The 12304-nt window shown below is 36.5% G+C and overlaps 1 protein-coding gene across 3 annotated transcripts; it reads right to left on the minus strand.

The window, feature by feature from the left end:
- Positions 1 to 3050: 3050 nt before the first annotated feature.
- On the minus strand, positions 3051 to 11964 carry LOC105916838 (cerebellin-1). Of its 3 annotated transcripts, none has more exons than XM_036142798.1 (3): positions 11754 to 11911; positions 6045 to 6185; positions 3051 to 3411 (listed from the first exon to the last, which is right to left on the minus strand). In XM_036142798.1, the coding sequence occupies exons 1-3, from the start codon at positions 11881 to 11883 to the stop codon at positions 3137 to 3139; spliced, it is 546 nt and encodes a 181-aa protein (XP_035998691.1). In that variant the 5' UTR covers positions 11884 to 11911; the 3' UTR covers positions 3051 to 3136. The 3 variants fall into 3 exon arrangements, with proteins under 3 accessions (XP_035998691.1, XP_012706919.2, XP_012706920.2); XM_012851465.3 differs by lacking the exon at positions 11754 to 11911 and adding an exon at positions 6289 to 6484; XM_012851466.3 differs by lacking the exons at positions 3051 to 3411; positions 6045 to 6185 and adding exons at positions 9522 to 9881; positions 11510 to 11650 and having other exon boundaries at positions 11754 to 11964.
- Positions 11965 to 12304: the final 340 nt, after the last annotated feature.

Consider the following 12304-nt stretch of genomic DNA (forward strand, 5'->3'; position numbering starts at 1 on the left):
CTTGACTTGGATTCTTTAGAAAACGTGTAAGACCTAGAGAGATTTTGTAGAGAAAAATGTTCAAAGATCCCTCTCTGCATGTTCCAACCATCTGAAATGTTAAAGGACAAAACTAAGTGCAGTCCTGTTGGCAAAAGACGGCTGTGAAATGTTCTCACCAGAGGGGTGCATCTGCTGATTTTAACAAGTGTTTCTTTAATCGTAGATGAAAATACTGTTCTGTTGTAAAACGTGTGTCTACATCTACATAATTTCACTATTTTAAACATAAAGATGCACTGAAATCTATAACATTGTTTCTCAGTAAACCACCTTCAGTTTATGATTTCAAATTCATACTTTAGACCTCCGAAAAAGATGCATGATTAAAATAATATAAACAAAATCTAATAAAAAAAATGTGGACAGTATTACATTTGCAGGCATCTAATTTAGTCCTTTTTTTGTTGTTTTGCTTTTCCATAGCACAAAAATAAGACTACTGAATTTTAACTATATTTAATTTGCTGCACAGCATCAAACATCAGGTGGAATAGTTGCAGTTGTGCAAAAATAGGCATGTTAAAATTAGCCAGGAGGCTTTTTTTAATTAAAAATGCAAACATTTACCTGCCCGGCAATACGTCAAAAAGGATTTGTAGATCTGAAGAATCTACAAATCATTGCCATCAACAAAAAAAATGACTGGTTTGGTGGATCCAAGGGCACCGTCTGGGTGATCTGAATCACTGAATGAATGATCCACTTATGACAGGATGAGTGTGGGGCAGAGACAGAAGGGGAATCTGTAGTCCAGGCTTGGGTCATACACAATAGGGCAAACAACAGGCAAAGGTATCCAAAAACGGTAAGCAAGTGTAAGCAATGCTCAAGGAAACTCTAAGTTAACTGTATTAGGCTAGCATGCAAACTCTTAAAATCTTAATTCAGTGCTCAAATCACATTTTATAGGCCTTAACTATGTAGTTGACTCGGCCATGAATATGTGGTGCTTCACAGTTGATCAAAATGTTTTTGCATACATTTGTATATTCACACACGCCAAGACGAAAGCTTCCTAAACTGGCAATAATTTCATATTTCTTTTAAACCAGTGGTAACCAGAAATGGGTAAATAATCCTATTAGTTGCTTTTAAAACATTAACAGATATTGATCCACATTGCCGGTAAAGCTCAACAAACTACTGGCTGTTTGCCTTCTTGCAAAAGTCAATTTGATCAGTAAATAAACATCAGGGTGACAGTTATTATAACCCTTTGGATATTATGAAACATGAGCACATTCACCTTTCAACACTGACACATTAGGTTTGTATATGTAGTTCAAAAACAGGCTGAAAAATGTTTGTAATAATTTGAAAAAAAAACTTTCAATCTTATACAAAATAGCACGTCATGGATGGTTCTTTTACCTGAATAATTTGTTGCGTAAATAAATAGGTTTCTTACCCCGTTATTAACGCACCAGGTTTATTTTGCGGGTAAATCAGTCGTCTTATCCTCTCCTCTTCTCATTCCTGTTGTATTCTCATACACAGACCATCCGGCTGCTTTTTCCGTCGTTAAAGGGAAGTCGGGATAAACGTTGTCAGAATCAGCGACCAACCCAGGATTACTGACTGCGTGAGACAAAAAGGTCATTAAAATACTTACAACTGTGGAAGCATCAAGATAGTTTTTCATAGTTTCTGCTCCAGGAGTAATGAGCCTACTGTGATGTGCACAAGTTTACATCAGCTCACACTTTACCTTTTAACAACAGAGTAAACAGAAACTTTATATGACCAAGGAGTTAAGCTGTCGCGTAAAAGGTGCCAGCAGTGAACAGAATATTAGAATATCAGAATAATATATAGCTGAATATCTTACAATTTTAAGTAAGTACCTCAGGTAATAGACAAATATTCTTATTTCTTAGTTTTAATATTGTCTTGTAAACAAATTTAAGTGTTAAAGTATATGCTACTCTTATGTTTAATAACTATGCTGATAAACTCTGTGGTAAACATATATTTTTTTCTACTTTGGACATCTCTCTAAAGTTAAACTTTTCCTTTCTAGGCATAGCTTTTAATCAGTAAACTCGGCTTTTGTAACCTCCCAGTGAAGCTTTGTGCAAAGCTAATTACTGTAATGCTGAACGAAACATAAAAAGTAGAGTAGTTTTATTAACATAAAAAAACTATCTTAGTTGTTTTCATAAACAGTGTTTATGTTTTTGAACATATTTAGTCTAACTCATTATGTCCATTTAAAATTAAAGATAGGAACCATTTTGTTGAACAATTAAGACAATCATATGCATACAGAGCATGTGTTAAATAAAAATGTATCTAAGGCCCACTTTTACAGAGTCATGGTTAATGCATCCATAGGAACTAAGAGGTGAGACAGATTTCTTAAAAAAAAAATTGGATGCTAACTATTAAGAACTATATGCTGGTAATTTCAAATTAGAGATACAGATTAATTTATGAACAGATGTAACCCATTGAAAGGGAAGAGTTGCATATGTCATTACTTGCATGGACAGCAAATTGTTGACGGAAGTAATGGCCGATGTAATTGTTACTGTAAGTTTTCCATAAAGCTTCTTAAAAAAATAAAATAAAAAATAATAGTGGATCCCATCATCTCTGGGTTATTATGAAATTGTTGAGCAATGAAAGAATTAAGACCACAAAAAAAGTGCAGCTATTGAAATTGGCCTGTTGTGGAGCTGTGACTGGTACTGCTGTAGAGAAGTCTGTGCGGACGAAATGCAACCTGACAGTTCAGACTGTGGACATTTTGAAGAAGATCTGATACCTGTCCAATTTAGTACCACATAAGGAGATGGCATAAAAAAGGATCAGAACTATTCACACTGCCATGAAACAGACGCATATGGGTCGAATATAAACTAAAAGATCGGCTTTCGGTCGTATTTGCCTGCTGCGTGAACATAACATCTTCAGAAAGAAGATTGTAGAAACTTATCAGTAAGGTACAAACTCCCTGGAATTGTCAGCTATAAAGTAAAAAAAGAAAAGAAAAAAGAAACAACATGTAATGGTAGAGTTTTATTTTTTATTTGAATCCTAGACATCTAAATTCTAAATCAAATGTAGGGCCTGGACATCTCTCAGAGTCCACTCAAAGAGGGAAGACAAGGAAGCCGCTGAAGGTGCTGAGCCGGGTTTGATCTGCAATGGTCGTGTCGTCCTCCCAGACCTGGATATAGACCCGGTCTCCCTGCTCCAGCTCCAGAGCCACTCCATTGGTAGCGCTGGCTTGTGTTCCTGCCTTGTGGTAAATTGCTACAATGTCCTCATCATTCTTCTTCAGTCCTGCATTCAACCGCCCAGACCTGCCGACCACTCCGGTGAACCGGAAGTAGTAGAGTCCTTTTACCGGGGCTGTGAAAATTCCTGCAGATAGATAGGAACAAGAAAACAAGCTCCAAAGATCAGATACAGGACAGGTACAGAGATAATGGCATCTGGAGAGGTATCCAATCATCCATCAGGTCATCCAGCAAAAATAAAACATCGTCTCTTCAGATTAGGGCTGGATGACATAGAATAAAAGCATATTGATATAGATAATTGTCAAAAAATTCAAAACATATGATTTAAGTGCAGCCCTGGTCATTTTATGCTGTTTCTTAGTGACCTATTTTTAGATAAAGAACACATAAAGACTGAATTCAAACACAACCCTTTATTCAACCAGTCCTTTACCAAAACTGCAAGCTTTTAAAAAAGAAAAAGGAATACCTGCTCTCTTTGAAGGGGGCGGAGCTTGGTGACGGAGCGTTTCTGGGTCTGAGTTTGTGATTGGTTAGGAGGATGTAATGACTGTACATGATAGGCTAGAATGCTGAAGGAAAGAAAACTGTTCTATCAAACTTTTTATTAACCCTTTTTTTTTTAATCGCACCACACGTTTTTCTATCGATACATATAGTTGCAGAATCATCATCTGGCCCTAATTCCGATTATTTGGACATACCAACAACTGAGCATAAAAAATGCAAAACGGCAGCTGCTCTAGCTGTTCTGTTCTCAATATGAGGAAATGTTCTTCAAATAGGAGTTTAGTTTTTTAAAAGCGAATTCTGTTCTGAAACAAACGTAATAAAAAACAAAATAAAATCTAAATATTATGTACCAGTGCTTAAAAAGGCCAGGTACCTATTGAGTAAACTCTATAAGGTGATATCAGTCCAGGAAGCTACCAGTAAATTGTAAACTCTAGTAGTAGTAGTTTATGATTAATGGGTTCATGTTCTGAATAAAAAAAGAACAATTATTACCAATTTTAAATAATTTGTTAAAACTGGTACATGTTAGTTTAAAACCATGCACTCTGTATATCACCGATGTCCGTTTCCGTCATGTAATGAGTCTCCTCAGACTCTCCTCATGTTCTTCCAGTCGGAGGCGCTGCAGCCTCCACACCACACAGAGAGACAGCTGGTCAGAATCCAAATTATTTAAGATGAACTTTGGTTCTTTAACTTAAAGATCCTTACTGAACTCCAATATCATTTTATGATGATGGTTTTCAAGCATTTTATTTGTACTTTTGTTTCTTTGTGAGTACATTCTTCCTTGGTGTATTTGATGTAATTTTGCTTAGTAGTTTTAGTAAAGTTTTACTAGCTTAATAAAGAAGAGTTGTTTATTGAAATATATTGTTCATAATAATTCAGGTAAACCACATTATTAATGGTGTTTCCTGGACAGACATTTATTTCTGTTAATACATTTTTATATTTGAAGAAAAGTTGTTACTCATTCATTCCATATGTGTGCAGAGTTTGCTGTTATAGAACAGTAGTCCCTCTTTCAACTATTGTCTTGATATCACAGCTAAATGTGGGTGATATTCACAAGACAAAACCTGACAGACCGAGGGTTATTTAATTAAACAGGGAATAACTTAAAAGCATGTAATTACGCATTACTCTATTGTTGACTTTGTTCTATCTAGCAATGCCTGTCTCTTAAAGCAGCAGCGTGTAACTTTTAGCCCTTAGGTGACACTAGACCTGTAACTTTCCTGTTTTAGTGCCGCTGAAGGCCACCAGCAGTAGCACTGTTGCTAAATTAAACCGTCTCTCCATATGTTTTGGAATCTGATCGCAGACAACATTGGACCAGCAGATTGAGAGGTCATCTAGTAACTTGTAAAGATAAAACCATGGTGATGACAAACTGTGATTGGAGGATGAGAAAGGTAGAAGCACGTAAGGCTAGTTCTCATGTATAAGACTGCCGTGACACCGTGCTCTAGGTCACATGACACAATCAGAGCCGGATCCGCACCTTTTAAGTGACATAGGCGTGTTTTTGAGAAGGGCAGCCAGCACTGAAGACCCATTTAATATATTTCAAATTTAGCTAATACTTGGGTCAAATCTTAAATGGTAATGATTTAACAAAAGGTTGTTATTGTGGACTGCAGTACAACTCCATCCGTAGTGTAAATATCCAAATAATTCTGTTTAATTATCCCAGTCAACACACATGATGGTGGGTTGAAGGTGAATTAAATTGTGTTTACATGAACTACTCTGATATTCTTCAAGGATTTAAATATTTCTCCTGGCCATAGAAGGATTTGGGGGGGATTTTACTTGTGTGTGAGTGATTAGTTATAGCCTTCAAAAAAAAAAAAAAATTACTTAAATAAAATAAGGGATGTAAACTTGTTTTCTTCTGGAGTTAAAATAACTAAAGGCACAAAGGCTCTTCACAGAATTCCCACTTAAACTCTGAACTTTCCTTTTGACTTTAGCAAATAGAAATAAAAGTGAACTCTAAATAAATTAGTTTTAAATTTAGCATAAAAAGTTTTTTTTTTAATGATTGATTCCACCTGCTAATTAGAACTTACATATAGAATCCAGGATAAATATTAAATATTTCACATCTGATATACACAGATAAAGAAACCAACAACTACCAAGCTACTGCCGCTGTCCAATTATCTTTTCATCATTTTAATTGTAGACCAATGCATTACAAGGTAAACTCATCGTCAGTAGCAAAGATACCTGTCTCTGGGTTGTACCCGTTGCCGATGTTAGTTTTTACTGTCTTATACTCCAGCGTTGTATAACGATTCAAAGGCCCCACAATGGTCCACTGCGTTGACTCGACGAGAGCAGCCGAGAACGCCACTTGAGTCCTGCCAACTGTACAAGCGCAGAGGGTTATCATGAAAGACCTGAATCTGAAAACTTGTACTCACACTGCAGCATAACCCTGACTGAAAGAGAAGGAATTCAGCAAACTAACCTCTCTCTTCATTCTCTCTCTCAAGTTTGTCCAATCTGGCCAAGACTTGTTGCAGCTGGCTTTCTATGGTTTCCTGGGCCCCGACCAGACCACAGACAAGCAACGTCCCCAGAAACAAAAAAGACCTCATCTCTACTTCAGGAGAATTTGACCAGCTGCAGGACAGGAGACAATGTGCTGAACCTCTGAAGAACTGGCCTATTTATGCAGAGGAAGCTCTGATCTATGGACTGTGCTTTGATTGTTGAACCAAAGTCACACAAGGATCAGTTTGTTTAGCCATATTGGTGGATGGAATCCAATATCTGCAAATATATAACTAAGAACTTTGATTCTTCAGCATCACCTGGTTGCAAAAGGTTCATGGGAGACAGGTCTGAAACGTATCCTGTTATTACCAAGCAGCCAATGTGGAAAAATATAAATATATTGCTCAGGTCTTCAAAGAGTCTGCAAGCTTCTTGGCTTCATTTTAACAACTTTTTACTATACCAAACTCTAGTTCTGAAAGTGTGGAACTGTATCACAGGGCTGTACAATGATTAAAGTAAACCACAGGTATGATAACAGATCATTCATCTAAAAGAGAAAAACTTGCAGTCAAAGTAAAAAAAAAGCGTTTTGACAACAAAAAACTAAAAATAGAAGTCCAAGAGAACCACTGTTTTTCCCTCTGTCCTCACGGCAAGAAGGTCACCAGTGTAAATGCAAGTGTGGGTTTTCTCCAGGTGTTCTGTTTATTGGCAGAGGCCTGAAAGCTGGATTATTGGGCTAGTGAGAGCAAATTGCCATCAGGATTTTGTAGTACTCATAAAAGCAGTTTTGCCCAAAGACTGTGTTGAAAAGAAAGTACCCCCCACTGTTAAGTCTAAGTTTGAGCTGGAGTATGATTTGGACTTCACCGGGTTTTAAAAATCACCTAAATCTAACACTAGGGCTGGACGATATAGAAAAAAAAGATATCGATGAAATAAAAATCTTATTGGTCGATATCAATAATTATCAACAGATTAAAAACGGATTTTCAGTGCAGCCCTGGTCATTTTATGCTGTTGCTTAACGAGCTACTTTTAGAAAAAGAACACACAAACACAGAATTCAAACTCAACTCTTTATTCAACCAACTTTTTACCAAAACTGCAAGTTTTTAAAAAAGAAAAAAAAAAAGACCGCCTGCTCTCGGAACTCTTTGATGGGGGCGGAGCTTCCTGGGTCTGTGTTTGTGATTGGTTGGGAGGATGACTGTAATATTAACCTACATGATAGGCTAGAATGCAAAAGGAAGAAAAACTGTTCTATTGAACTTTTTATTGATCCTTTTTGTCCATCATCGATATACGTCAATTGATCGATTATTAATATTGTTATTGAATTATTGAATTGAATTGTCCAGCCCCATCTAACACCATGTGCTGCATCCATCAATCAACACTTAATGATGAAACAAAAAAAAAAGTTTGTAAAGAAAAAATATTTAGTAAGAAAAACTCACAAAACTCTCTAGAGTTTTGTATACATACAAGCAAATAAGTCTTACCCCACATTTTTAATTTGGGTACTTTTTTTTTTTTTACCATGACGGTAACTTATTTATAAAAACATCAAACTATGTATTGGTTAGGGGGGCAAAATAGATACAGCCCTTGGGTTTATAACCACCTGTCTAAGATTAAATCCCTCTTTTCTAGGTATAAATTGAAACGAGTAACCTGTGCTTTCAAAACCAGGAGATCAGTGAGAACTAAACACAAGCAGAGATTCTGAGTCCAGCAGGCCGAGCACACAGGAGCTGGGAGTGTCATGGCGGCTGTGCACATGAGATAGTTCTGCCGTGAGTGGATGAAAGAGGCAGGTATATTTAGTCAGGTGCACAGGTGAGCAGATATGACTCTAATTAGTGCAGCAGGTGGAGCTGGTCAGGTGCAGAGTGGGGGCTTGGCTGATTGCATGGTAACTGGTGGCTGAGGGGTGGACAGAGCTGATTGGATGGTGGCTGATGGCTGATGGCTGAGGGGAGTGGAACCATATTAGTTCAGAAAAGTCCAAACACAAATCAAACAAAAACCTAAATCATGACACCCAGTTGGATTATTGCAACTCTTGTTTGACAGGAATTAGCCAGAGCCCATTGTCATGTCTTCAACTAGTCCAAAATGTTTAACAGATCCATGACATGAGAGCAGAATAATACTCTGGGGTTGGCTACTCTGCACCGGCAGCCCATTTATTTAATGATTCATTTTAATGTACTTTTATTTGTTCTTGAAGCTCTTAATGGCGTTGGGGCGTAGGGCGCCCCATCCCGTTGCTACAGGTCCACTAACCAGATGCCGGTGGTGGCTCCTAAATCACAGAGAGAACTGATTGTTGATTAGCTATTTTTTTTGTTGTTTTTAAATCTCACTTAAAATACTTGTAATACTTGAAATTACTCTTTGGCTTTTACCACATTGTGAGTCTGGATTTCTTTTTTACAGTGTTAATATTTTAAAGGTTTTTGTAATTGTCTTAATCTCTGTAATGTGTTTTACTTGTTGTGTAGCACTTGCCAATCGTGTTGTTTCTTAAAGTGCTTTATAAAAAAATAAGGTATGGTATCAGTATTTGCCAAGAAATTGATATCAATTCTTCATTTAATTTTTTATTTTTTTTACATAGCGTCAATTTAGAACACTTGTCATCTCTAGGGACTTTACAAAGTCAATTTAATAAAGTCATACAGACAGACAGGTCAAAAAGTTTTCCATCTAATGAAACCCAGGTCAATTTATTGAGACATTGACAACCAACATTCACGTCTCCTTAAAGAGTGTGTAGCCACAGTGGACGGTTGTCTGCATTCAGTATAAATCAATTTTATTTATAAAGCATCAATTCACAACACTTCATCTCTGCCTTCCATTCTACTTTTAGAGACTCTAGGAACCACCAGTAGACCTGCAGTCTTAGGACAAAGTGCTCTGTTAGGATTATACGAGGTAATCAGAGCTCCGATATATGATGGAGCTTGATTATTAAGGGCTTTATAAGTGAGAAGGAGAATTTTAAATTCTATTCTTGATTTAGGGCTGCACACCTCATGTCCCCACAAAGGATTGACGTGTTAGAAAATGGATGGATGGATAGATTCTTGATTTAATAGGAAGCCAATGATGGGAGGCTAAAATAGTCAGTGGCTCACTGACTATTTTGCCAGCTAAATGTAAAAATAAGAAAAGAAAAAAGAAACAACATGTAATGGTAGAGTTTTATTTTTTATTTGGATCCTGGACATCTAAATTCTAAATCAATTGTAGGGCCTGGACATCTCTCAGAGTCCATTCAAAGAGGGAAGACAAGGAAGCCGCTGAAGGTGCTGAGCTGACTTTGATCTGCAATGGTCAGGTTCTCCCAGATCTGGACATAGATCCGATCTCCCTGCTCCAGCTCCAGAGTCACTCCATTGGTAGCGCTAGCTTGTGTTCCTGCTTTGTGGTGAATTGCAATAATGTTCACACCGTTCCTCTTCAATCCTGCATTCAGCAGCCCTGAACTGCCGACCACTCCGGTGAACCGGAAGTAGTAGAGTCCTTTTACCGGGGCTGTGAAAATTCCTGCAGATAGATAGGAACAAGAAAACAAGCTCCAAAGATCAGATACAGGACAGGTACACAGATAATGACATCTGGAGACGTATCCAATCATCCATCAGGTCATCTAGCAAAAATAAAGCATTGTTTGTTCAGATTATTTGAACAGACCAACTATCCCAAATATGAGCAGAAAAAAACTGCAAATCTGCAGCTATTGGAGCTGTTCTGTTCACTGATAACCTGGTAGCCATTGTGACAGTGGTCAGTAGTGACAGCCATGATGGCAGCAGCATGAAGTTCTCAGCTGTGGAGGGCTGATGCTAACCAACCAATAGGGAGCAGTTACCCTTAAGACGACCTTCCTTTTCTGCATAATGAGGCAGTATTGCATACAGTAAAGTAAAAAGAGGAGTCAAGGACATGTAAAAAGAACAAAGGCTTGTATAAGGAAAAGGAAAAACAGATTATATACATTCCTTGACAAAAACACATGTCTAAGGAAAATGAAAATATATAAATTTCTTGATGAAAATGCAAGTATAAGGAAAAAAAATAAAAATAAAAAATAATATATATATATATATATATATATATATATCATAGATATGATTTTATCTTTTATTATGTCTTTTCTGGTCTTCCATAGTAAATATCCAGATGCTTATGTTGAGAAATACCAAGGGCTCAGGGAAGAACTGGAAAAAGCCTGGAAGGTGAAGACAACAGTAATGCCCGTGGTCATTGGACCACGAGCATTACTATATATATATACATGCTTAGTATATAGATTTTATATATATATATATATATATATATATATATATATATATATATATATATATATATATATATATATATATATATATATATATATATATATATAAGACATAATAAAAGATAAAATCATATGTATGCTATATATATATATATATATATATATATATATATATATATATATATATATATAGCATACATATGATTTTATCTTTTATTATGTCTTATATATATATATATATAGCATACATATGATTTTATCTTTTATTATGTCTTTTCTGGTCTTCCATAGTAAATATCCAGATGCTTATGTTGAATTAGCCCACTAGCACGTGATGGATGGGTTTAAGATTAATTAAATTGTGTTTACTTGAACTACTCGGACGTTCTTCAAGGTTTTTGATATTTCTCCCGGCTATACTAAGGATTTGTGTGGGATTTTACTTGCCTGAGTAATTACTTCTAGCTTTCAGGAAAAATAAAATGACATAAAACAAAAAAAAAAATAGATGTAAACCGGTTTTCTTCTGGACTTAAAATACCATAGGCACAAAAGCTCTTCAGAGAATCTCACTTAAAAAAACTCTGAACCATCCCTTTGACGTTCGCCAACAGAAATAAATGTAAACTCTAACTAAATGAGTTTTAAATTAAGCACAGCAATGTGTTTTTTTTCACAGATTTATTCCACCTGCTAGTTAGAACATTAATATGGAATCAGGGTTACCTATTGAACATTATATATCTACTATACAGAGATACAGAAATAAATAACTACTAAGCTACTGCCGCTCTCCAAGGATTTTTCAACATTTTAGTAGTAGACCAATGCATTACAAGGAAAACTCATCATTACAGGCAAAGATTTAAGATACCTGTGTCTGGGTTGTATGCGTTGCCGATGTTAGTTATCACTCTCTTAAACTCCAGCGTCTTATATCTATTAAAAGGCCCCACATCGGTCCATGTCGTTGAATTGACGAGAGCAGCCGAGAACGCCACTTGAGTCCTGGCAACTGTACAAGAGCAGAGGGTTATCATGAAAGACCTGAATCTGAAAACTTGTACTCACACTGCAGCATAACCCTGACTGAAAGAGAAGGAATTCAGCAAACTAACCTCTCTCTTCATTCTCCCTCTCAAGCTTGTCCAATCTGGCCAAGACTTGTTGCAGCTGGCTTTCTATGGTTTCCTGGGCCCCGACCAGACCACAGACAAGCAACGTCCCCAGAAACAAAAAAGACCTCATCTCTACTTCAGTAGAATTTGACCAGCTGCAGGACAGGAGACAATGTGCTGAACCTCTGAAGAACTGGCCTATTTATGCAGATAAAGCTCTGATCTATGGACTGCGCTTTGATTTCTGAACCAAAGTCAAACAAAGATCAGGTTGTTTAGCCATATATGTGGATGGAATCCAATATCTGCAAATAAATAACTAGGAACTTTGAATCTTCAACATAACCTGGTTGTCTTGTGAGAAAGGTCGGAATCATGTCCTATTATTACTAAGCAGCTAATGTGGAAAAAAAAAATATTGCTCCGGCGTCCAAGGAGTCTGGAAGTTTGTTTCTTGTCTTTACTTTTAACATATTTTATGATATTATTATTGTTATACCAAACTTCAGTTCTGAATGTGTGGAAAACTTGTCAAGTGTTGTTTATTTTAC

The sequence above is a fragment of the Fundulus heteroclitus genome, chromosome 11, assembly GCF_011125445.2.
Source record: "Fundulus heteroclitus isolate FHET01 chromosome 11, MU-UCD_Fhet_4.1, whole genome shotgun sequence".
Lineage (NCBI taxonomy): Eukaryota > Metazoa > Chordata > Actinopteri > Cyprinodontiformes > Fundulidae > Fundulus > Fundulus heteroclitus.